This window comes from Hemicordylus capensis, chromosome 5, assembly GCF_027244095.1.
Source record: "Hemicordylus capensis ecotype Gifberg chromosome 5, rHemCap1.1.pri, whole genome shotgun sequence".
Taxonomy (NCBI): Eukaryota; Metazoa; Chordata; class Lepidosauria; order Squamata; family Cordylidae; genus Hemicordylus; species Hemicordylus capensis.
The window spans coordinates 41,069,613-41,097,135 of NC_069661.1; the positions used below are offsets into that span (position 1 = coordinate 41,069,613).

The following is a 27,523-nucleotide window of genomic DNA, read 5'->3' on the forward strand; positions in this document are numbered from 1 at the left end:
TATCATGTTCTCTTGTTTATAAGAGTAGATAATTGTTTCAGCTGTTAACAATTATAAATGAATTTGGGCCTAGCAGAGAAGGTTATAACTAGATGGAACTATTAGTTCAGTGGATGAACCGTGATAGCTGTGTTCAGTTGAAGCGCCTACTCCTCAGGTGTGCCTGGCGGAGGTGGGGCAGCTGAGCACAGAACTGGCTGCAACTGCATTGTGCTCTTGCTTGCCCCACGATGTCTGGAACATAGGAAGCTGCCTTATACCGAGTCAGACCATTGAGCCATCTAGCTCAAAATTGTCTACATACTAGCAGCAACTTCTCCAGCAGGAGTCTTTCTCAGCCCTATCTTGGAGATGCCAGGGAGGGAACCTGGGACCTTCTGCATACAAGCATGCAGATGCTGTTCCCAGAGCGGTCTCATCTCCAAGGGGAATATCTTGTAGTGCTCACATATAGTCTCCCATTCAAATGCAAACCAAGTGGACCCTGCTTAGCAAAGGGGACAATTCAAAGGGCAGCAGCTCTCTCTCTCTCTCTCTCTCTCTCTCTCTCTCTCTCTCTCCCCCTCCCCTCACCCTGGCTTTAACTTGCCATGTAGCTCAACTTAAAACCAGGGTGAGCATGGAAAAATGGGTGTTTTTATTATTATTTATAAGGTTTGTATTATCAGTATGTATGCAAAGTTCTGGTTTGCTAAAGCCGGGATGAGAAGAGCGAGAAGAAGCGGCAGCAGTGGCAGGGGAAGAAAGACACAGTGATGCAGCTGTGGCCATTTCTGTCCTTGCCTGCCCTATCAGTTCCATCCCTTGCCAGCCTCACCAGCCATACCTGTTAATCATGAATAATGAACTGGGGATTATTTTACTTTTTTTTTTTTAATTGTTTGAGTGAAGACAATTATAGTAGAAAGCTGAATTTTTCAGTAGGCCCAGATCTAACTCATGGTATAAAGTCATCATCTCCAACAGTGAGGCTAGTGTGGGACAGTGAATGGAGTAAAATAAATATGCAGAGCCCTTTCCATGTTTATGACAAACACACACAGAGAAAAATTGTGTTATGTTAGCAAAATCAGAAAAGAATACTACAAAAACACATAACATGAATGGGGAGCATTTGTTTTTTTAAAAAAGGTCTCTTACCTCATCACTTGCAAGAGGACAGAAGAAGAAAAAAACTGAGAGCCAAAAACACAACATGTGAAACTTTTTCAACATAAAATACATAGGTATATGTTGGCATGTTTATAATATTTTGCCTTTTAACTCTAGTTACATGTTAGCTGGTTTTATGTTCAGTCAGTAATGTACCGTAGTCTAAAAATCATGACTTCATGTGTAAATACATGGAGAGTGCAAAACTTCCATCTTTTTAATAATATGCTTAAATGACTCTAGGTATATATAACCCAAGGAAATGCACATAAACCCAGTCTTGTACTTCTGATTAAATTAAGTGGAACACCTGTGAATCTGGTCTTGACTCAGAAAGCAGATTAATTTAACATTACAATGGTTTGGCTCTGTGGACATCTCTGTTTAAAACCTAAATAGCAGCTGTGGTGGAGGGGATTTGGGACTGTGGAATAAGGATTAGGACTGTGGAGATATTCAACCTTTTACATTTGCACCAAGTTCCTAATGGAAATCTTGAAATCCTTCCCACTCTTCGCCTAATATTAGCCATGGTAGGCAAGCTTCCCTCCCAGGGCTAACAGCATGGAGGCATATTTGTCAGGATTGCAGTGCAGTGGGCAAGGAGTAAATACCTGCTCCCTGCACACTGTGGTTTCATAGGAACAAAGGAAGCTGTCTTATATCAAGTCAGACCATTGGTCTATCTAGCTCAGTATTGTCTACACTGACTGGCAGTAGCTCTCCAGCCTCTGAGGCACTATGCCTCACGATGTAGGGGAGCAATGACAGGAGAGGAGACATGCCCTGATCTCTTGCCTGAGGACTCCCCAGAGGCATCTGCTGGGCCACTGTGTGAAACAGGATGCTGGACTTGTTAGGCCCTGGGCCTGATCCAGCAAGGCTGTCCTTATGTTTTCCAGCATTTCAGGTAGAAGCCTTTCCCCAGCCCTACCTGTAGATGCCAGGGATGGAACCTGGGATCTTCTGCATGCAAAGCATATACTCTTCCACAGTCCTCCTGTTCTATCCCGAATATCCCTCTCCATGGCTGCTATTTAAGCAAAATAAAAACCACACAAACATTGCCAAACTCTGCATTTAAGCAGTTTGGCCTTTAGAATTTTCATTCTACTTTAAACATGCATCAAAAGATACAGAAAAGAACTTACATCTCCTTACCATTCCTTCACAGCATTGACTAAGTATGAATAGATGGCTAAAGTGTGTTAGGGGATAACAAACTAATTTAGCATTTTTTTTTTTTTTGCACCATGGGATCTTGTATACATAGCATGGGTTGAAATGTGTTTCAGAATACTGGTAGCCAGAAAACGAAATGTTAACTGTGTCAGATGGTTTTCAACAATGAAATGCAGAAACGTGTTCAACAGTAATTAAGAGATTTCAGAACTTGTCAAAAGAGACATAAGGTCTCTGCTCTTTTGGAAATGAAACCCCATAGTCTATGCTGATATTTGATTTATGCAGTGTTCAAGTGTTCAAGCCACACTTAGATGTGAATTCAAGGGGGAAATCTCTTGCATAAGCAACCTTAATGCTTCAGAGTATACAGTGGTTCAGAGTATACAATGAAATTTTTAATGGCCAAACTGCTTAAATGCAGAGTTTGGAACTATGAATGTGGTTTTTCTTTTTGCTTAAATAGCAGCCATGGGGAAAGCGAGTGGGGATTATTGGGATGAGGCTGTAGGGATGTGGTAGGGCATCTGCTTTCTATGTTTAGTATGACTTAAAAATAATAATAAAGGAATTATGAAAGTGGCAAAACCTCAAATTGTGCCAATAAAGAAGGGCAGGTAATTATCCATGTTTTCATGACTGTTCTAAAAATCACAGTTTTAACTTAAGAATTTTTATAACTCTTTATTTTTCACTTGTAGCAGATCATATCCTACAACAGTGTAAGGTAGATCATTATTATTCTCATTTTCCCATTGCGAAACGAGTGAAATTGAGATTTCACTCAGGGAAGTGTCTCTTCCCTGAGAGTAGGTAGCAAATTCATGTTAGTCTCATGGTTTAAATGTCATAGATTTCATCCCAGGGAGTTGTTTTAGGTACACTCAAAGGTTTGTTCACACCTAGAGAGACATAAAAAATCTTTATTACGGAATCAGACAACTTTTAAAAATGATGATGAAGGAAAGTGTTGCAAGGACCTAATTTGCATCATCATTAAGCGTTTTCCTTATGATTCAGTGGAAATTGTTTTAAAATGTGGAAAAGCAGTGCTTCCATCAGAGGAAGCACTTTTGTCTTGATTGTCTTTTATGCATTGAATGTTGGAATATACACAAATTGATTTTTTTGATTTGATTTGTGCCCCAAACAAATCACCCCTGATTTGTTTTGTATCCAAATCTACCTCCTCCAGATCACCCCAGATTCGATTTGTATTTGCTTTGATTCAATCTGGATTTGGACCACATAACAAGGTCCTGGGGCATCAAATTTGGGTGGTGGGTAGGTCCCCATGGATGCCACCTACCACCCAAATTTCAAGGCAGTGGGACATTGGTTGATTTTTTTTTTTGTTTGTTTTAGTTTTTACTGATTTTGAACATTTCCACCATCGAAAACAATGGCGATTCGAAGTTGCCATATCCTAACCCTAAAATGGACCCCCAGATTTCTTTTCTCTTCTTTTCTCTTCTCTTCTTTTCTTTTCTCTTCTCTTCTCTTTTCTCTTTTTTCTTTTTTAAAAAGCTAAGCTCTAGCCCTTGTAGAAGTGGAATTATGGAGCAAAATGTGCAGTCATTATTTTTCAAGTGCTTGGATTCTTGGGTGTATAATAACTTTTCCTCATAATGAATCCCTATGAGGATTCATTACACACCTTTGTTACTTCTGTTCATTTTGACTATCATTGGACAGTGCCAGCTGTCAACTGCCATGTGTCAACTACACACACACACCCCACACACACTGGGGTACTCAGTTTATTTTTTAGGTATTTTTGAAGTGTTTAGATTCTTTTGTGTCTTCATTACACACCTTCATTTCTTCTGTTTATCTTGACCCCACTGCTTTGCAGGTGGGGGTGGGAATTAGTGGCATCCCATGTTCCAATTACCTCGCAACCCAGAAGCCACTGGGTACTAAGTTTATATTTTAGGAATTTTTGATGTGTTTAGACTCTTTGGTGTGTAATGAATCCTCATAGGGATTCATTATGAGGAAAGGTTATTAGACACCAAAGAGCCTACCTGTAAACACTTGAAAAAAATCCTAGAACATAAACTGAGTAGCATCCCACTGCCTTGCAGGTGGGAGTGGGGTGTAGTTGGCACTGTCAAAAAGACAGTCAAAATGAATAGAAGAGATGAAGGGATATATGCCAAAGAATCCAAACACTTGAAAAAATAGTGAGCACACATTTTGCTCCATAACTCCACTTCTACCAGGGCTAGAGCTTAGCTTTTGTTTTGTTTTGTTTTAAGAAAGCTGGAAATTAATAGGAGGGATCTGAATCTCGAATCGATTTGGATTGGATCAGGCACAATTCCATTTGTACCCGAATCTAGCCAATGGACCACAGGGGTGATTTGTTTTGTCTCCAAATCACCCAAATCAGCTAGATTCGGGTACAAATCGATTTGTACCCGAATCAGTTTGCACATCCTTAATAGAATGTGCTCCACCATTAAGTTATAACCCTTATCACCACTTAACAGCTGAAGAATGGGCTGTAAGTAGGCGGGGGGAATCAGCAGCTGCCATACACAGAGGGCCAGAAGAGGGAAGAGAAGCAGAAAAGTGTAGCTGGGGCAAAGAACATGTGTGGTAGGGAAGTGCAGAAAGAGTGTGTATGAAACTCAAAAGAGGGGTGAGTAACTCCCTGAAAATGTGTTTGGAAGGTGAGGTGGCATGAATTGGCTCCTCAACCTTTCTGGGGATACTAGACTGTCGGAAAGAAGAAGAGTTGAAGAGCCAATTCATTTACTTATACTGATTTGGTGTCTATTTCCACAGGTCTTGTGAAACTGGATCGCCACACCTCTAGGAACTGCCGCTGCCTCCCTACCTGGCCTTCACAGGCCTTCTTTGCCGCCTTCTCTTCCTTCCTCTTCTCACCGCTCCCAGGGCTTTTAATTTGCTCACTAAGTATTAATTGATGGAGGCAGAAAACGTACTCTTCTGGCGTGAGAGAGGAAACCTCTTGTCCCCTCTCTTCACATGCTGCTTTAGGAGTGGCCAGTGAGGGAAGAAGACACAAGGCTTCCTCTCTCATGCCAGTGAAGGAACCTTGCCTGCCCCCACTTCTCAGCAGTGAGAAGATCAGTGGCCCCAGGAGCAACGAAAGGAGAAAGGTCCAGGACCTGTGAGGGGAGTGGCGGTATTCTCACTGTCACAAGAGCTCCTGGCAGGCTCCTAGAGAAGCGAGTGAGCAGAGGGAACGCGAGGTTTCCTCACCTGCCCCTGCAACAGCAGTCAGAGTAATGGCCCTGGGAGTGGTGAAAAGAGGAGGTGACGGTAAGAGGAGGAGGTAGAAGAAGCAGGGGGCAGCATGCTCCACATATGAGCTGAAGGGGAGCACAGACCGCCATGGGGCTGACTATGTCCCTGGAAGTAATAATGCAGAAATATGGTTTGAAATGTGTAGCTGCACTGAACCATCGCAAATGGCCATTTGCTTTGCCCTGGCAGGGCAGCAGCTTTGAATCTGAAACAATCTAGGCAGAGATAAAGGCTAGCTAGAATCCTCTCAAGTGGTGGCATTTTTGTTTGTTTCCAGCTGGTTTTGTCTTCTCTCTGGTGGCTCTGTCATAAAACAAACATCTTTAAAATCAAGTTGCTTGGTTTTTATAGGACTTTTTGGTTTTTTTAGTAAGACTACAATTGTGCAGGGGTAGGCAATGTGTGGCTCTCCAGATGTTGCTGAGCTACAACTGCCATCATCTTAGTCACAAATTAGTACAGCTGGGAATGATGGGAGTTGTAGTTCAGCAACATCTGGAGAGCCACACATTGCCTACTCCTACAGTAGTACATAAAATCCTGTTCTTGTTCAGTTGACAAAACTTGTTGAGTTCTGTTTATAGTTCAACTACTAAAACAAATAGTAAACCCAGAAGAATTCCTCTCTGAAGGTCGAACATTTGGTAAGTCAAACAGCACACTTTCCCACCACTTAACAAATTGTGACCAAAATCGGTACTATTTCAAGTAAGGTGGTGCTGAGGCTCAGTTGTATGGAAATAATGTTATTGAATGGGGGGCGGGGGGGGGCGGCGGCGAGAGAAACTAAGTTGAACTTTTGAACACAAAATAACCAAGCAAGAACCACTAAAGATTTTGTGGAAATAGTGAGCTAAGTGGGCTGGGTTCAGGCATCTACAAATCCACTCGCCAGAATTCTCATTTTCATTGTCATTTTTGAGAAGGTAAGAAACAGTAGGAAAACTTCCTGAGGCATAGGAGAGGGCTCCCTCTGTTTCTTACATCTCCATATCCCAATGCAAATGAAAGAAGGCTTGCTTCTCTCTTAAGCCCCTCTGTCTGTGTGCCAGAAAAGGATCTGAAAGAAGAACTTTCTGAAGGAAGATTTTTCTGGCCTGTGTGCCAGAAAAGGATCTGAAGGATTGGTGGCAACCACAAATAATGGCTGTCGAATAGCGCAGCGGGGAAATGACTTGACTAGCAAGACAGAGATTGCCAGTCTATGGGAAACACCTATATGGGAAACCATGGGAAACAACTATATCGGGCAGCAGCAATATACAAAGATGCTGAAAGGCATCATCTCATACTGCGTGGGAGATGGCAATGGTAAACCCCTCCTGTATTCTTTCAAAGACAACCACAGAGCTCTGTGGGTCACTAGGAGTCAACACTGACTCGACGGCACACTTTACCTTTAGTGAGCTAAACCTAAATGTGTGGATCTCTGGTCAGGTTGCTTTGTACATACTTGTTAACGTTTTCTAGGAATTAGTAGATGTCCTCTGTTTTGGGTTTTTTTTTTTTTTGTAGTTTGTTTGTTCTGCCTTTATGTTCTGATCTATCTGCCTTCTGGTTTAAGCTGGAGAATTTCTGAAAATTAATTTCACAATTGATGCAAATGCAGTTGATCTGGAAGTGATCCGTTGTCATCATGAGAAATGGGTTACTGCACCTGCGCAGGACCTTCCGGATGGATTAATTAGCTCCTTTCTGGTGCCCTTCCCTGCCTTGCACGTGCTCCATGCCTTTCCTTTTCCTGGCAGTCAGGTGCCATTTTGTCTCAGTTTCTTTTCGGCCGCTGATGCGTTGAGACCTGTGGTTTATTGCTCCTCAGTTTATAGAAAAGAAAATGTTACTTCGGACAGATATTTCAGTGTTTTGGACTTCGGACTGTGAGTTGACTTTTCTTAGGATTTTGGACTTTGGACTTGGTTGTTATGGTTCCACGGCTTTGCCGTTGGAAAAGACATAACTGAGAGAAAAAAGACTACATTTAAGTGTTACTCGCAGTGTAGGGCTAAACTGCCCTCGACTGATGGACATGATCTCTGTTTGCTCTGCTTGGGTGAACAACATGTCCCAGCTTCTTGTAGGAGTTATAGATTCTTTTCGAAGCAGACTTTAAAGAATCACTTGTTGCGCCTCAGGGCAGCGCTGTATGGAGACGCGCTGCGTCCACCGACATAGAGGGTGGAGTCGACACCGATCTCAGGATCGACACTAAGGCCGACATCTACCTTCTTGGTGTCTGACCCAGGGTCTGTGCACGCACAATCTCAAACTCTGAGGGATAATCTCAAGGAAATTGTCTTCAAGAAACCCAAGTCTACCAACACTGGGCCTAAGAAGCATAAGCAACATTGTGCTTCATCGGATAGTGAATCTCCACCTCCGAAAAAGCACAAGTCAAAGTGAACTCACTCGTCGAGGTCAAGGACACCTTCGCCGCCAACAGTCCAGTATCAACCACCTTTACCATTGACAGATCCATCAATACTGTCCTCGACTGTAATGCCCTCTGGGCCATTTGTCCCACCGTCGGCATCGGCACATATGGTGACATTGACACTTCCGTCTGTATTGACAGCAAGTTTTACATAGACGTCGACCTCGACACTGTTTTTTTCTTTCCGGTGCCATCAACATCAGTCATGCTTCCGACCTCCTTGGTGTCGTCCTTCGATACTGAAGTTAGCACCCTTCACTATGCTCTACTAACTTCTCCAAGGGCTACCATTGTTCCGCAACCGTTTAAACCGTTGCCTCTTTCTCCGGCTGGAACACCACTGAAATCTTCATTGTTGCTGTTTGATACCAATGACGATGCCCTCTTGGATCAGGGGACTGCAAAATCTCTACTAAACATATTGGATTTCTCCATGAGTACTCCTTCTGGTTCTACTTTTCAAGGTTTCCTGACCAGCGGTTTGGACATGGAGGTTGATGGAGAAGAGGATCCTAGGACCATGTGCCTCAAAAAGACCCCATTCATGCATGTAGTTTTCATCATAACCTCTCACTGGCAGCACAATTAGATTGGGTAGAATTCAAATTGTGGAAAATGCAACACATGCTTCAAGGCCTTATTCAACCAATGAATAAGGGCGTCAACCAATAGTTGACGCCTCCATGTGTGTCAACCAGTGGAGACCATTAAACAGCAAGTACCTCCAGTTCAACCTTTGGTGCCTTTACCTCCTAGACCCACTGGGGCTCCAGTTTTTGTGAGCCAATGTGTTCAAACTACGCCGATGTCACTGGAAGTGCCCTTGGCCCCCGCGGAGCCGCCACCTCAACTTCCTGTTGCACCCGTTGGAATAGTACATGATCCACTTCCACCCTCCTGCCCAGCGGAGTTTCTGACCCTTGTTGAGCCCACGGAGTCTTCTGATGACTCGTATGACTCTTCAGAGTCCTTGGATACTGACACAGAAGAGGATGGTACCCCACAAAATCCTTCGGATCCACCTTCGGATGTTCCTCCGAAGCTGTCCACTTCTCCAAATGAAGAACTGAAATATACACCAAAATGATTCAGCAGATGGCAGAAATGCTGGGTCTAGAGGTCAAGTGCCCTTCTACCGAACTCGAAGACCCCGTATACAAAATAATGGCAGCTGTACAATCCACGCAGCCTATTGCTCTGCCCATGTTGCCGGTCATTACTAAAGTGGCTAAAACTGCATGGGAGGTATTGCAAACATCCATACCTACGTCAAAACGTTTAGAGACTCTGTACTGCATACAGGATGATGATAATTACTTATTGAAATATCCCGTCCCAAATTTCTTAGTTATAGACTGCACATCTTCTAAATCCGGGCAACGACATACTGCCCCTTCTGACAAGGAGGGTAGGAAACTCTATGTCCTTGGGCGCCGTGTCTATTCCACTGCCGGCCTTTCTATTTGCATAGCGAATTATGCAGCCTGCATGGCCCCCTATAATTATTGTCTCTGGGACTCCTTGTGCAAAGACCTTACCACATTGAAGCCAGAGGACTTTGTTAAGGAATTTGATGAAATGCTTAATAAGTTGGGTGACTCACCAGGCAACAATTAAACACTTTCAAACACTTGGTGCACACTGAGTCTAGAACAATGACCACTGCATTTTGTGGGCCTTTGGAGATTGCTAATTTATTGACACTAATCTGCAGACAAGATAATGATAATCTGCAAACAAGATCCCAGTCTTCTGAAGAGAAATTCTTATGGGGAGAATTTTGCAATCATTCCTCAAGTGTTTGGCTTAGTAGCAAGAGCCTTGCCAGACATGTTTTGAATATAAATAATTAAATATGGATATAGATGTTAATACAATGCATGTATCTGGAGACTAATCTTTTTAATTAGTTACTGTAATTAAACACGTTTGCTTAGTATTTAAGAAGTCACTAGGGCTGTGCGAAGCTGTGTGGGTCTATTTGGGTTTGGCCTACTTTGACCCCATTCGGCCTCAAGTGAAGTGCCACCTAGAGGAGCCCAGGTGGATTGAAGCACCTCAAACTCGGCCAAACTCTTCATCTCCTCAAAATGTCACTTCAGCCCACCCCAATTGCCCCTCCCAGCCTGAAACTACTTTCCGGAACTGACAGAGGCCAGTCTTCACTATACCCATGAAAGAACAAGCAGCTGTATTCCATGAAAAGGACACTTTTAAATCTTTTCCTATGGAGCTCTGGGAAATGGCACAGGTGCTGCTGAGATTTGTAGTCTTTTCTAAGGCTTCAGTCATTGCTGCAACCTCAGAAAATAGTGGTGCCCAAGGAGCACTCACTCTGTTTCCTGGGACTCATGGGAAAAGGCAAAAAAAAAAAAAATCATTTTATAAATTAAGCTGTGAAACATGACTGCTTGTTCCTCATGATGAGGAGTGAAGAGAGAGATTAGAGCCTTTTCTCCTCACTCCTGCCAGTCCTAGTAAATAGTTTGGGGAGTGGGTGGTAAAGCTGAAGGGGGTCAAGGCAAATTGTAGAAGCTTTGCAGAGCTCCATGAAGCAAAGTGGTCCTGCTTTTTATTCAAGCCTACAAGTCACCTATTGCTTGTGCTGCCTAAATACTAAAGTTTTATTTGGCAATAAAATAAACATCTCTCATGTAGTTCTTAAAATTGTGTGGAGACATAGATTAGGCCTTGAGCTTTTTCTGTTTGAAAACACTTTGTAATCTTTTGTGTGGAGATAGGTTGCATAGATGTTCCTCACAGAAGTACAATGTAATCTTACTGTATTGCCTTTGTGCCAATTTTTCTGCTAATATGCATTGTGTGTTGCAATGTGGCTAGGTATGGTTTACTACCTACCAGTAATTTATAGTAAACATTGTGTGTGAAATCTGTTGAGCCTGCAGGCATTCGAGATTAATTTAGAGCACAAACCCTTTTCAAAAATTTAAAAACAGAAATAAAATAGTTCTCTTGAAAAGACGACACACTGGACCCCCACCTCATGGCCATATTTAGGCCATATGTCACAGGGTGGGGTTCAGGTTCAACAGTAGGATTACCACATGCACATCAAAGGATCTTTATAGGGGCTGATATTTCTTGGAGAGGCCTGTTTATATTATACATATGAATAGTTTTATTAACCATGTCAGTTGGTGGAAATGGTTAATAAAATTATTCATATCTATTATATGTTTTGAAGAATTTATTTTCTTCCTTGGTTTGTTTGTGCAAACTTAAAGTTATACTTCTTGATGACCTAAAGATACCGATAGTTGCAGGCACAATCCTGCCACTGAAATTAGCTGAATGCACTACTTTTCACACTGAAATATGCTGGGGCGGGTGGGGGTGGCGGGAAGGGAAGGTTTTTCTCTTTTGATGAAATTATGTATACAGTCATCATATTTTAACTGTTACTGTTCTCAACAGGTTCTTAACTCTCAATAACCAGATCAATAATTCCAAAATGACATCCCCAAGAGAAGCAGAAAATCTTTTTCAGATTCAAGTTTACTATGTGTCAAATTTACCATATATGGTAATTATTCAATAAAATAATATTTGAAGTTGAACTCCTACAAATTTCAAACTGTTACTTTACTTCCCTTTTGCAAGCCCATTGATAAAATATTCTAGGACATAGACAGGTGGCCCTCGAAAAGCATTTTCACCCATTGGCAGGCCTCCGCCCTATGTACCAATTTAGTTACCGCAGTGGGAAGGGGTTAGTTTCAGTTATTCACAGTTTTCTGTCCCCCAACTAAATTGGTATACATTTTAAAGAACCACTCCCCCCTCTTTTCAGCAGGCATGTAGGGAGATCTAAAGAAGCTCGATCCACTCTCGCCTCTTGCACCACTTCTTTAAACCTCCTTGTGCATCCGCTGAGAAGCAGGGAGAGTGGTTATTTAAACGTTACACTTCCCCTCATTTCTCAGTTGACACTTGGGGAGATTTATAATTTAAATAGCCATTCTCCCCGTGCAAGCTGCTCCATTCCGTCTCGCCACAAGAATGGATTCTTTAGCTAAGGAACCTAACTCAATTTTGGGGGGTTAGATCAGGCACTCCAATATCACATTTTTCACGAACGTTGCCCCTGCAATATTAGAGGGCTTCCTGGATTTCATTTGATAGAACTTTTCTAGCAGTGTAGTCTATGCAAAATAACTTTGCCCAATTAATGACAGGCCTTACCTACTAGAGCCAAATAAATGCTTGTTTAGATTAAAATCAAAGATCTCTGCAACATAAAGCATTATGTGCTACTGTGTTAGAGTTCAAAATGGTTTTCCATCACATTTTTATTAATAATTAACAGAAAGACAGGACAGTGTTTAGAAAAGCATAGCAGAAGCAGGTTTTTATCTGACATACGTGTATGGGTATTTATTGTCGGAGAACATTCAAACATACATTCTCTTATCTGCATTCTGATTACACATTCCAGCAAGTTTAACTGTGTAATGAGCAGTTGATCTAGATCAAGCCTAATTCATGCAACTTCACTGTTGCCTTATTTTTTCTTTTGGAACTATGGCACTACTGTATATTCATAAAGGGTGGGGCTTATCTTTTGGTGAAAATCTAGCCTCTCTGGAGAAGTTGGCTGCTTTTTGGGCAGCTGCAAACAGTGGTGGCATTTCAAATTGTCACCTTTCCTTAGCCCTATTCAGACAGTTTGTTTTATGAGTGTACAGCTGTCTGTGTTTATGTGAAGGATTGTACCTGTGCTTATTTTAAAAGACAACCTAGGTACAGGCCCCTCAAATGCATGGTGCAGCTAAGAGGTTTACTGCTGTACTTGTATTCAGTGTAACATTTGAATAACTTTACCTGCGTACACTCATTGGACATAATGTGTGAATAGCGTTTTCCCCATGCCCAGAGGTGTAGCTGTAATTGAGCAGGTGGGTTCAAAGAACCTGGGCCCCTCAGCTCCACCCCTTCCTATTCTCTTCATTATCTCCCTCACTCTGAGGGGCCACTGCGGAGAGGGGTGAACACGGGCCTCCTCTCGCCTAGGTACGCCCCTGCCCAGGCCTCCCCTATAGTGCACCAGGACAAAGACACAATATCTTTTTCCTGGTGCATTATAGGGTGGGACCAAGGAAGGAAAGGCGGCAGTGAAACACCACTGTTGCAGGTGCCCAGGCTGCAGCTGATATTTTCAGACACGCTGGATTTTCATTAAAGGTAAAACATCCCTCCCACCGATACAGTTAGATACAATGCCAATATGATGCAGTGTTGTATTGAATTTTCTGCAGATATTGGAGGCATTTTTTGTTGTTGTTGGAATAGTTTCCGAATAAAAATACCCAGATGGGGATTGTTTCCCTTGGACCCCTTTATCAGTCTGATGCGATGCACAGCTCTCCTAACTATCATATAGGTTAGATTGTATAATATAGTTGTGAGTAAATCCTTAATCTCATCTCACTGATTGTGTGTTGTAATTTGGGCCTTGAGTTACTCTTTTCTGAATAGCTGCAGTGTGTGTAGGCCGCACACTACTCATAGCATTTATTTATTTATTTAACACATTTGTATACCGCCCAAAACGCAGGTCTCTGGGTAGTTTCTGCTTGTAATGGGCGTGGCATGTGTGAAGGAGACATGTGACATTGTATGCCCCAATGGGAGGAGCAGTAAGCCTCAGGTTAGCTTGCCGTGACATAACTGTAGAACATTTCTGCATGCCTGGCATGATAGGAAGCTTAGCTTCCTTGGCGAACAGGATTAGGCCCCTTGTGTAAATACAAACAGACATTAGAGACCCTAGAAATCCATCTACTGTGTCTGAACTCATGCATTGCTCTCATTGCCAACTATAGCAGACAGAGTGCAAAACGTACACGGAGCGCTTTCGCTCTTCCTAGCTGGCAATGTAGAGAGCTCTGTTTGCATATTTCAGAAAGAATCCTTTCATTGTTTCAAAGGTGATAAGTCTTGATCGTGAGTCTGCTACTGCCAAACTTAGTTCAGGGAGGTTCTTTTTGTTCTTGATTCCGTACTGATGCTAGAACTATAGGGGGAAAGTTTCTGTACAGCAGCTTAGATACTTGTATTGAAAGCAAAATGTTATTGTATTTAAAGATAAATCAGAAAAAGCTGCATAAACGTGCTTCCCTTCAAATAATTGCACATAGATCTCTTTTATGGTTTTGAATAAATCAAGAAGCCCACTTATATTGAAGAAATGTTTTAAATTGCAGCTATTAATATGCTTTTAAAAGAAAGCACTACTAAATAAATAACCTTAATTATATCTGTTAAAGTAGGGCATTGTATTTTCAGTTTATTTTTCAAATTGCGTATTATACTTCTTGTGCAGTAAAATAAGTATCTTTTTCAATGAGTGGTGTGTGTCCACAAAAGTATTGGGGAATGGTTACTAATACTTTTGCACATTTAATTCCAGCAGCTGAACAGGGAGAGCTTCAGGCCTTAAAACCCAGTTATGTTTGTATTTGTGTGCTTTGTTTATCTGAAACAAAGCTCAGTATTAGGCACCACTGGTTACTGCCAGCTGGGACCTCACACTATAGTCACAGCTGTGCATTTAGCATTTAAGCCTGTGAAGAATAGTTAATTAGAAATGCTAAAGAGAACAAAGATCACATAGTAGTATCAGTACAATACCATTTCTGTCTGATATAATATATTTTTATAAATACGAAATGTCTGGAGCACTAAGCAATGATTTTGAGTGTCCAGCTACAGGAAGAACTTCAGCAAAACACATTCACACACTTGATAGCCACACTTCTAAGGTATATAATCTTGCATAGTTATTAATTTCAGTTTACTTGATTTTTTCTTTTTTTACGACCATCAGTTTTCTGGAATCTGAACCTTTTATAAGCAGTATAGTTAAAATATAAGTTTAAAACATGGCCAAGACTTTGTTCTGAATGACTCTGAAGAAAAGTCTAGTTAGACTAAGTGATATTTCTTTCCTTATCGCCCACGTTTCTCAGTTTCATTAATTAAATTTTGACTGATGTCTGAACTAAGGTTGCAGGTGTGCAGCCAAAGGATGCATGCCCATAGTGGCTCTCCTTCCTCTTCTGCAGCGTGGATGCTCATGTGCTGGGAGGAGCAACTTTAGCTGATCTCCCCTTGCCCCAGAAGCACTCCGTGCAATGTATAGTAATGTCCCTGAGGGTCGTACAGCCCTCACAGACATAAGTGCATGTTGCACAGAGTGCTTCTCAGAGAAGAGGAGATCAGTGAAAATCCCACTCGCCCCCATGTGCGAGCACTCGCACTTCAGGAGTGGGAGTAGAGCTCCTGTGGGCATGCATACTTGGGCTACATACCTGCAGCATTAATTAAGATGTTGCTCATTGCTCTGATCAATGTCAGAAGGTTTAATGAAGATTAGATGGTGTGTTCACTAATCGGCTAACCCCTTTACATTGTTGGTGAAAGAGCCGAAGTTAGTTTGTTGTGATTCATACTTTAGAAGGCCTTTAAGAGCTCTTAAATCAAATAGGTTTTATGGAACTGTTAACATGAGTAGGGCAATATCTGTATTTCCCCCCTTTGTTCTATAAGCCTTTGAGAAAAACAGTTCTGATAGGTGTGAGGTACAATGGATACATAAAAGGTATTCATAAAAATGTTCCAATTGTAAGAGCCAAGAAAAGGGCAATGTAATAAGCATAAAGATGGGGAAAGTTTCTAGATGAAGTTAACACCCATTCTGTTGTGTTTTCCCCTGAGGTCTCATACAGAAACAGTGTTCCTCTGAATATGGAAATTCTGCTTAGCTGTCCTCATTGATAGACCTTTATGAGTTTTTGAAACTTTTTAAAAAGCCATCAAAGTTACTAAATTCTGTATGTTTTGTGTTTTATGAAGAAGAGCATTCATTTGTCTATGTTGAATGTACTGCCACACTCTGTGATCCATGGGGGTTTGAGAAAATTCAGAGGAAGAGCAAATAAACTGTATGGAAGATTATTTCAACCAATTAAGTGTTGTTTAGATTGACCACTGAAGTTGAAGGTGCGGAGGGATGGAGTGGGGAAGGTGTAGCTGTTCGAAGTTGGGCTTGAGTTTTGTCATTGATTTTTCCCCTGCCCTCAAGCCTCATTGAATCTATATATGGATGGCTTTCTTCCTGTTTTTCATTGCACTATGAGTTTTGGATGGAATTTAGGAGCAGGCAAAATATACAAGGGGAGAACCGCTTATGGACATGGTTACAATATAGATTGGGGAGAAATTGCTTGTGTGTTCTAGTCTCACAATTTTAGATTGTTGTTGCTGCAGTTCAACAATTGTCTTTCTTTGTCTGACTTCCAAGTTGGGAGCTTGCATTCTAGACTAGTGCTGCACCAGTGCAGTAGGGTGCACTTGCACAACCTGCAGCACACCAGCTTCTGTGAAACCTATTCCTTAATCCATATATCTATATCTCCATCCACTATCCTTTTTGTGCAAGTGGACCAAGACCCCAAGAGGTTGTGCAACTTTGAGCATCTGCTCTTGCCTGTATGTTGCTTTGTTCGTTGCACTAGTGCAGCATTGCTGTGGATGTCAGCTTGAACGTTCATTGACTAAGTTATTTGACTTCTTTTATTGTGAGTGTATTATTTTAGCCCAAAGATTTTTTAAAAGTTTTATTTGCATTTTTAATGTATACTAGCAAATGGAGTTTGCGTTCTCTATAGATATACCTTCCTTACTACTACTAGAAACACTCTCAAGGCTGAATCAAGCGTGTGTTGGAGTACTGGAGCTTTTGGCTTGTTTTGTGCTGGATATATGAGGTAAACTTCCTATCTGGGGCTTTCCTCATTAGATGCTGAAAGTGCTAGATTGGTAAACATGCTTAGGAACAACGGTGTAAGATGGGTTTTTTTTAGTCCCAAATTTCAGATGAGAGACATCCTAAAGATCCCAAGTGAGTTTCTTGCTAAGCAACAGATGCGGGCCTTCCATTTTATAGCTCATGAGATTTGCTTACATCAGCTCGCAAGGATGACCAACATTCTAAAACTTAGAGTTGCATATAGAGGCTGTTCTCACGTGCAGCCAAGATTGGGCTAAGGCAGCCAAGCCTGGTCTTGGCTGCATTTGAGAACTGCTGGGAGCCTCACGGTTCCCAATGGTGGCAAACCCTCTTAGAGAGCCCACCGCTTAGGCAGGGTTAAGCGTGCGAGTGTGCCCTTAACCTGGGCTAGGTTCTTATGTGTTGATGCCATGCAGCACTGACACAGGAGCAGGCTCCTGGCCAGCACCAGGGGACCCCCAAAATGCACTTTGCACTCGTGCGGTGCATTATGGGATTTCTGGGGGCTGGTGTGATGTGTCCCAGCCCCTAAACATCTGTGCTGGCTGGGGAAGCAGTGACCCTCTGGAATTGTCTGCAGGGAAGCTAAGTTTTAACAGTCTTCCCCGCCACCCACCCAGTAGCCCTCTCACATAATTGGGAGAAAGGGCTCATTGTTACTTCGTTTGGTTAAGAACTGCAACCCCTGCTGAATATCCTTTTACATCTTTAATCCTCTATCTTCGTTACTGCTACATATTTCCAACCCCAGCCTCTACCTCTTTCTAAACTGCCCCCACCTTCTTTCCCTGGCTGCTGTTGCTGCTACCATAACAATTATTTATTTATTTATTTATTTATACTTACACACACACACCCCACCCTATATAAAATTACAATTTAAACAAACAGCAACTACAGCCTAAAAATCATATTAAAGGTTAAAATTACCATAAATAAAACTTTAAAGCATCATGCCTGATGAAACAGGTGTGTTTTCAAAAGTCATTTAAAAACAACCAGAGATAGGGAGATTCTGATTTCATTTGGGAGTGTGTTCCAGAGCCTCGAGGCAACCCTAGAGAAAACCCAGTTTTGGGTTGCCACCGAGTGAGACAATGGCAGCTGCAATTTGACCTCCCCTGATGATCTTAATTTTTTTTGCTACTTTACTACAAAAGTTCTCAGAGCAATTTACATAGGGAAAATGATAAATTAAGTGAGGCTGCTCTTTCTGCCCTCTTTGACTGTAAGGAGGGAAAAAGCTTCCTATCTTTCTATCTAAAAGGAGGGGAGAAGCTTTCTGTCTTGAATTCCCTGATGCTTCTGAGCTGCAATTTTAATGACCACCCCCCATGCAACTGACACACTTTTTAGAGCACTTTAGGTCCTTGTTATCAAACATGGCCGTATTCACAGTTTATAGAAAATAAATTTATTGGCATCCTGACTAATGAAGGGTGTGCGTAAACAGATTCTGTGGGGATGAGTTGGGAGCCCATGTGCAACCTCTCCAGTCCTTCTGTGTGCACACGCTTCTGCCACAAAACTTCTGATGGTTGCTCCGACTCCAGAAGTGTTCTGCAAGGATCAAAAACATGCCCTGACCCTCAGCAACATGTTTCCCTTCTTGGAGAGAGCTTCTGGAGTGTGAGCAGCACTTAGAAGTCTTAGTCCTATGGCACAATTGTGTGCATAGGAGAACTCGGGGAGTTGTGCATGGGCTCCTGACCTTACAGAGCCACCGTACACACATACTTCATTATTTATTTATTTATTTATTTATTAGATTTATATACCGCCCTTCCAAAATGGCTCAAGGCGGTTCACAACATGATAAAAACAATTAAAACAAACTGACAATTAAAATCAAACTATTAAAATACAATAAAACTAATAAAACAGCTAAAAGCCCTGAAAATCAGGGCAACAGTTTAAAACAGTTTAAAACAGTTAATCATTTAAAACTCTGGAAGGCCAGGCCAAATAAATATGTTTTAAGGGCTCTCCTGAAGGATAGCAATGATCTCAAATTATGAATTTCTGCCGGGAGTGCATTCCATAACCCAGGAGCAGCTACAGAGAAGGCCCGCCTCTGCATCACCACCAGACGAACTTGTGGCAACTGGAGACGGACCTCCTCAGGTGACCTTAACGTGCGGTGGGGAGCATGTAAAAGAAGGCGCTTTCCTAGATAACTTGGACCTAACCCGTTCAGGGCTTTAAAGGTAATAACCAGCACTTTGTATTTTGCCCGGAAACATATCGCAGCCAGTGTAGCTGTTTCAAAACAGGCATAATATGGTCTCTCTGGGTTGCCCCAGAGACCAATCTGGCTGCTGCATTCTGAACTAACTGAAGTTTCCGGACTATGTACAAAGGCAGCCCCACGTAGAGCGCATTGCAGTAGTCAAGCTGGGAGGTTACCAGCTGATGCACCACTGCTTTGAGGTCATCCTCTCCGAGGAATGGACACAGCTGTCGAATCAGCCAAAGCTGATAGAAAGCACTTCTGGCAATGGCCTCCACCTGAGATACCAGGGTGAGACCTGGGTCCAGGAGTACTCCCAAGCTGTGTACCTGCTCCTTCTGGGGGAGTGTAACTCCATCCAGCACAGGGCGATCTAACTTATCCCTCAGATTCTGAGCCCCCACAATGAGCACCTCCGTCTTGCTTGGATTCAGCTTCAATTTGTTCTCCCTCATCCAGCCCATTATGGCCTGTAGGCAGGCATTTAGAGAATGAGTGCCATTTCCTGAAGATGAAAAGGAGAAGTAAATTTGGGTGTCATCAACATAGTGATAGCACTCAGCACCAAATCTCCTGATGACCTCACCCAGAGGTTTCATGTAGATACTGAAAAGCATTGGTGACAGAATGGAGCCCTGGGGGACTCCATATAACAGCTCCCGTTTTGAGGAGCAACTGTCACCAAGCTCCACCATCTGGAATCTACCCAAGAGATAGGAATGGAACCACTGCAAAGCAGTGCCCCCTATCCCCAACTCCCCCAGGCGATCCAGAAGGATACCATGGTTGATGGTATTGAACCCCGCCGGGAGATCCAGAAGAACCAGCAGAGTCACACTCCCTCTGTCGGTTCCCTGGTAAAGGTCATCCATCAGGCCGACCAAGGCTGTCTCAACCCCATAGCCAGCCCTAAAGCCAGTTTGAAATGGATCTAGATAATCAGTTTCCTCCAAGACTGCCTGGAGCTGGTCGGCCACCACCCTCTCAGTCACCTTGCCCAACCAAGGGAGATTGGAGATTGGCTTGTAACTGTCAGCCACTGTATTTTGATTTGTTGACTTAGTTTGTATAAGTTTATGTTTATGTGACTTCTTAAGATCATAACTGGAAAATGTTAATTGTTTCAAACAGAGAGGATGCTATTCATTTTAGGAAGAAACTTGATTTGCTGATATACTGTGCAACGTTACACATACAGCGGGATGAAACGTTGGTGCAGTTGCACAGGAGCGCTGTTGTACATGTGCAAAATTGTTCAGATGGACTGTGCAATAGTGAAGCCATTATATAATGATTTCACTGCTGTACAACTCTGCAGTTTTGCACTTGTGCAACTGCAGAAACATTACGTTCCATGTAATGTTACGTACATGCATAACAGTGCACAATATAGCAAGCCCTGTTTTTTGCTTCTAATAAGAAAACCTTTAGTTTTCCAGTTGCTCAATAGTTTACTATTTAAGACCTTCAGTTAAAAGTCATCCTTTCTGGTTTTGATAATTAAAAGGTTATACTTCTGGTCTTTGTGTACTAATACTGAATAGTATTTACACTGCATACTTTGGCCACAAACTAGGTACTCTTCTTTGCATACCTAGTGGGCAGGGTGTGGAGTCTTCTTTACACAGGCCCTAAAGGACTACCAGGGGCCAGGTGGGTATATCTGTTGCATGCATCCACATCTAGCTCTTAAGTGTTTGTTTCTGCACAAAGTATGTGCTGCATCATTTCCACCCCATGCACAGTCTGCTACTGTGTGAAAGGCTATGTATGGAGCAGCTCCTCAGCAAAGCATCTAGGGGTGTGCATAGTTTGCTTACGGTCTCATTGCACAACACAGCCTTACCTATAGGACTGGAAGGGAAGAGGAAGGATCCAACTAGACTTGCAAGTTCAGGCCTCTTTGTTCTTTTCTTACCCATCATTTACATTATAGGGTAACTTTTAAGATCTGACGGAAACTCAGTTATCCTTTGATATCCTATCCATTTCATGGGCTGGGTTGTCAGCCTATCCTATCCATTTCCAATCCATTTCATGGGCTGGCCATTTAAGGGCTAGATTGTGTCCATAGATTTTTTTTTACAAGATAAAGTTTGTTGGGTAGCAATAACCAGAATTTGTCAGCTTCCTTGTGATCTGCCAAATAAGGATGTGTTTTGAATAGCCAGATGGTGTTTGCTAACCTTGACAATGAGTGTTTTATTTCCTTAGGATCTCCAAACATGGGTGGACGGTGCTAATGAAAATGGCTTTGTCCTTGTGTCATTTGGAGCAGGAGTGAAATATTTGTCAGAAGATATAGCAAAGAAACTAGCACATGCTCTGGCAAGACTTCCTCAAAGGGTTATTTGGCGGTAAATATAAATGCACAACATAAAATATAAATATGTGGATATTTACAGTTTCCAGGTTTTGGCCCAGCATGTTTTTAAGAGCAGTAGCAAGAAAAGATGTATACTGCAGTTGAACCATTTGTTCCAGGAACACTTTCATCCTCCTTTATCTGTTCCCTGCTTTAGGCAGCAGGACTCTAGTGCAGTTTGCAGCAGGTAGGCAAGAATGGCAATGCAAGATAATGGCTAGTCTTTCTTAAGGAATCCAGGGAAGAAAAGAGAGATTTCATGCAAAACATTCTTTCTTTGGGACCTCAGTATTGTGCATGTTAATTATACTTCACTAGCTTTCTTGAATTGTGAAGAACTGGATGATATAATGCATACATTGTTTGTTTGTTTGTTTGTTTAACCTAGCCTATTTGTGAAAGTGACTGCTTATTTTCAAATCTGTCATTTATTATGGCTAATTTTGACTGATGGTTTTCTGCCTTTGTCACAACACACCAATATACTTTATATATTTATGTTCATTTGTTGTTGTTTTGTAGTTTTCATAATTAATGCTGCTGTTTATGTGAGGTTTATCCTTTTGTAAGTCAGATTGAACAGCAGAAAAACAATGGATTCATCTATAAATAGTTTTTCCTGTGAGAGTATATTTTAAAAATGTTTTTTCTATGTTAGGTTTTCAGGAAACAAACCAAGGAACTTAGGTAACAATACAAAACTTATTGAATGGTTACCACAAAATGACTTGCTAGGTAAGTAATATGGTAAATGGTAGTATGTAAAATCTATAGTCTCTTAAACACAACTATCAGTTTTATATCTTATTCAACTGTACATTTGAGTGTTGGATTATTAGGAGCTTGGAATACTTACTATTAAGGTCTACGTTTTTGAAACAAAGTGTGTATAGAAGGATAGGTGACAATCTAGGACTCTTATCAGCTATATATATCCAGCCTTACATTAACACATTCTGTTTAACTCAGTATTGATAGAGAATAGATAAATATATATTATAATTAAAATGCTGTACCAGTTAAGCATCATAAAATGTATGGATTTCAATTAGGCTTACCCATGCTGTGATAAATATACTGTCAAGACCACTAGACACTTATGGAAATGATACTGACACTTGGGAGAAATTGATTTTGGCACCTAAAATATCAGATCTTTGCTCATAAATTATTTAAACTTGACAACCAAATTAAATAAAACATATCGAGAATACTTTGTTATAAAATTGTCTAATTATTGTTTAAAATATAAATGCTTATTCATTGATGATGAATAAGTGCCTTTGGTTGTGAATACTGTTTCACCTGGGTTACTGCAATACTAATGTGGCCATTAGTGATATAACAGCTATATTGCTTAGGTGACATTTTAAGTGAGATTGCCTGTATGCCTGCGTATCAACTTATTTGGCTTCTGTTCTGATGTTGGTAGGAAAGCAAGGCAGTTGACATTAGGTCAGTTCAGATGCAATGCTAATCCTTGAGTTAACCATGGTTTAATGTTATTAGTATGAGCTTGAGCTCACAAGCTGTCCCCTTCTCTGTTTTCAAAGGAAGGAAATTAGCAACTTCTATTCATGGCTTAGAACAAACCATTATCTGTCATTGTGTCAAAATCCAGAAAAATTTGTGTTTTGTTTTAACCACACTAAACTATTCAGGGTAGTGAAATCCATAACAGATTGAGAGGAGCTCCAAAAGGATCTCTTCAAACTGGGTGTGTGGATGACAAAATGGCAAATGCAGTTCCATATAAGCAAGTGTAAAATGATGAATATTGTGGCAAAAAACCCCAACTTCAGATATACACTGATGGGGTCTGAGCTGTCGGTAACTGACCAGGAGCGGGATCTTGGGGTTGTGGTGGACAGCTCATTGAAAGTGTTGACTCAGAGTGCAGCAGCTGTGAAAAAGTCAAATTCCATGCTAGGGATCATTAGGAAGGGGATTGGGAATAAAAATGCTAATATTATAATGCCCTTATACAAATCTATGGTCTGGCCACATTTGGAGTACTGAGTACAGTTCTGGTCAATGTATCTTAAGAAGGAGATTGTTGAACTGGAAAATGTGCAGAAGAGGGCAACCAAGATAATCAGGGGCTTTGAGCACCTTCCTTGTGAGGCAAGGCTACAACAACTGGGGCGTTTTAGTTTAGAATAGACTGGGGGAACATGATCAAGGTGTATAAAACTATGCATGGAGTAGAAAGAGCGGACAGAGAAAATTATCTCCTTCTCTCACAAGAGAACTAGGGGTCATCTCATGAAACTGATTGCCAATAAATTTAGGATCAGCAAAAGAGAGTACCTTTTCACACTGCACATAATTAATCTGTGGAATTTTCTGGCACATCTTGATGTGATGATGGCCACCAGCTTGGATGGCTTTAAAAGGGGCTTAGACAAATTCATGGAGGACAGGTCTATCAGTGGCTACTGGTCTGGTGACTATAGGCCTCTAAATGTGCACCGCCCAGAGCCTTTGGGTGGGGCAGTGTACAAATGTAATAAATACCAGTTGCAGAGGAGCAACAGCAAGAGAGAGGGCATGCCCTCAGTTCTTGCCTGTGGTCTTCTCAGAGGCATCTGGTGGGCTACTGTGTGAAACAGGATGCTGGACTAGATAGGCTTTGGGTCTGATCCAGCAGGGCTGTCCTTATGTTAATAGCTTGTTAACACAAGTTAGAATATCAAACGATCCTGAGAAGGTGGGGAATGTGCATGTTTGAGACTCATGCTACTAACTTCAAACTGTGGTTGAGTGTTGCGTCTGAACCCACCCATTGTGTTCCTGGTGCCTGCCAACATTGGGAGGGAAAGAGACAGATTTTTAATTTCATGTGTTTATTTTGAAAGTAGGGCATTGAGACTGGGAACAATCACTTGTTTCCCTGTTCCCAGCTATTACAGCAGCACTGAAACCTTCCTCATCTGCAAGGAGAAGCCTAAAGGAGATGTGGAAGTCCTGTTTATTCCAATACACTTTGTATTATGTACACACTTGTCCAGTTGCATGGATCTCTACTGTATTCTAAAATTATTTAAATCTGTATGAAAAAATTATCTTGTCTATACCTTGCTTCTTTAGGTCACTCTAATATTAAGGCCTTCCTTAGTCATGGTGGTCTGAACAGCATTTTTGAAACCATGTACCATGGTGTGCCAGTGGTGGGAATGCCTCTTTTTGGAGATCATTATGATACTATGACCAGAGTGCAGGCCAAAGGCATGGGGATATTACTAAACTGGAAGACCACTACTGAGGATGAATTATATGATGCACTGGTGAAAGTTATTAACGATCCCAGGTAAGGGAGAGGGGTGTGTGTGTAGAGAGAGAGAGAGAGAGAGTGTGTGTGTGTGTGTGTGTATATATATCCCCCCCCCACAAACATAGAAACAGGAGGTTTCTAAAGCTCTTGTAGTAGTCATATGTCTAAATGCTTAACTTCCATAACTTTACATGTGAAGGTAATAAAGAAGTTGCTGAAACAGCATCGTCTAATCGACTAAACTTCTCCTGTTGTTCTTCCATTGCACAGTTACAGACAACGGGCCCAGAAGCTGTCTGAAATTCATAAAGACCAGCCCGGTCACCCAGTTGATCGAACAGTCTACTGGATTAATTACATCCTTCGTCACAATGGAGCACAGCATCTACGTGCTGCGGTTTACACCATCTCTTTATATCAGTATTTCTTATTGGATATTGTCATTATTGTACTGCTTGGTACTATCTCACTTTGCTACATTTTGGCCAGGATAGCAAAATTTGTCTGCAAGCAAAGCAAACATATTAGGTCCACTGATGAACATACTACCATTAATGGACATTACCAAAATGGGATACCAAATGGCAAGTATAGAAGAAATGGCCACATTAAACACGAAAAAAAGGTGAAATGAGCCAACAACCTAATGTACATTAGCAGTGAATCAGTTCTCTAATTGAATTTGATAGCTGTAACTTAGTCTAACACTACTTAAAGTAAAACCTCAATAAACAGTTCTAACACTCCCCTACAATATGTAATCTTATGCGATTAAATTCTACAGAACTAAGAAAAATCTTTAGAAAAATGAAGCACAACCTAAAATGCAAAATGTATTTTATTCTTAATACTGATGCAGGAAGGTTATTCTGGCACTGAAGTTTTTTTTAGAAGCCTTAATTCTCTGAAATAATTCAATAAGTATATTTATGAATTTTCTGTTTGTGAATCTAAATATGTGTATCACAGATAAGAAAAGGTTTCCCTTTATTTGCAAAGGTTCTTCCTTTTTCATACATTTTTTTCATATTTTAGAGAAGAACCTTTGTTTTATTTAACTAGGGTTCAGTATGTTATCTGAGAATGATGTTAATTAAAGTTATCTTTTCTGGTGTCTGATACACAGCAGTAAACAAACTGCAGAATCATAATTCAGCCATAAAAATCATATTCTTAAAAGGCACTGAAGAATATGAGAACAATATACCATACTTTTGATATATTACTTAACTCTTCCTTTCTCTTCCATTTCTTTAGAGACAAGGAACTTGCACAAGAGTACAGAAAGCTGTAATTTTATATTTATGTATATTTTAGTTTCATTCCTTGCCTTACCCTATATCCATAATTTATGCCATTCGAAGGGTGTCTTATTCCAATAATTAAAAGGGCTGTGTGGATAGACTAGATATTTAAGAAAAATAAATGAAGCAGAAAAGAAAGAAAGAAATGCCCCAGGTTCTTCGGAAAAAGTTTTGCCATGTCCCTTAAGCGCAATGTAGAATCAAACCACTTGGGGGTTTCTTTTAAAGTTGAATGCCTTTCCTATTAATTATTACATGATTGCTATTATAATTTTTTCTAAGTCACAATGGCTCAGAGGTTCACTTCAGTAGTTCTATTTGTGTTCCTTATGCTGATCTGGGCCACACAATCCATGTTACATAGTTGCCAACATCAATTCTCTGAATTAAATGGAGGCTTCCTTTGGTCACTTACCACAGTCTTTATAGAGGTTTGATATCATGAATGACATTAAACCTAGAATAATATTTAGAAAGTTTTCCTCTGCCCATATGCACAGCAGCCCTTTCTGCATAACACTTTTTCAATCACTGTAGCCAATACAAGACGTTTCTGGTTTTAAACAGAGAATTTAAACACAGGGCATTGAACATAAAATCAGGACTGTCCTGTTGAACTAACGTTGGCAACTACGAGTTTCTTAATTTCCATGTCATTCTGTTTACTTGGAATTTGCACTACACATGTTGTGAGTGTACACTTTATTTATTTGCAGTTTGAAATCTTATGCCTGACAGAGATAGGAAAAAAGACCATTTACTGAGTGGCATTCACTAACGTGAAAAGAGTTCTGCAAACCTAGAGAATGCTAAGATCACCTTCGTACACAATGACATGATATTTCATTATCATCCCATCAGGAGCCTCTATCTTATAGCAATAAAGTAGCATTGCAAATATGTTTCTAATATTCAGTACAGGCAATTGTACTGCTTTCCAGATACTTGAAGAAAATGGTATTATCAATAAGCCTGTTAGCTTTATCTTTTTACAATCCTTTCATTATGTGGCAACTAAAGGAACACAAAGAGGCAATGAGTGGTGGGAGAATGACAGGACCTAGAGTGTATGAATAAGTTGGTTTTAATGTTTTTCGTATTGAAGAAGGTACACAAGCACTGACCGGATGATTAAGATTAATTTAATCTCCACTGTGATAAAACCTAAGCAATAAACATGGATTTAATATAGAAACAACCTGTTGGAAGCACATCTTTATTCAAACAATTGTCCATTTATGTGAATACATACAACTGCACCCTGTGTTTGCATGAATATCTGTGTGTGTATGTGTATGAATTAGTGTGTGTGTGTGTTTTGTATATACACTCAATCACATGTCACTTAACATCCGATATATCTGATAAAACAATTATTATAGTTTCCCTTAGAAAACATTTGTGCCTTTGGTCCTCTATGTGCTTGATACAAATGTGATAACTTAACAGTTTTCACCATTTGTTTCTAAATTCTCGAAAACAGTGTAGTTTTTC

At 41.0% G+C, this 27,523-nt stretch overlaps 1 protein-coding gene across 5 annotated transcripts in view; it reads left to right on the plus strand.

Annotated features, from left to right (window-relative positions):
- UGT8 (UDP glycosyltransferase 8) overlaps positions 1 to 27,227 on the plus strand; it is a 77,158-nt gene extending 49,931 nt beyond the window's left edge. For all 5 annotated transcript variants that reach the window (XM_053257221.1, XM_053257222.1, XM_053257225.1 and 2 more), the window contains exons 3-6: positions 21,301 to 21,443; positions 22,110 to 22,186; positions 24,542 to 24,761; positions 24,996 to 27,227. In XM_053257221.1, coding sequence (XP_053113196.1) covers positions 21,301 to 21,443; positions 22,110 to 22,186; positions 24,542 to 24,761; positions 24,996 to 25,359 — 804 coding nt within the window. In that variant the 3' untranslated portion in view covers positions 25,360 to 27,227. The remainder of the gene's footprint in view (positions 1 to 21,300; positions 21,444 to 22,109; positions 22,187 to 24,541; positions 24,762 to 24,995) is intronic.
- Positions 27,228 to 27,523: the final 296 nt, after the last annotated feature.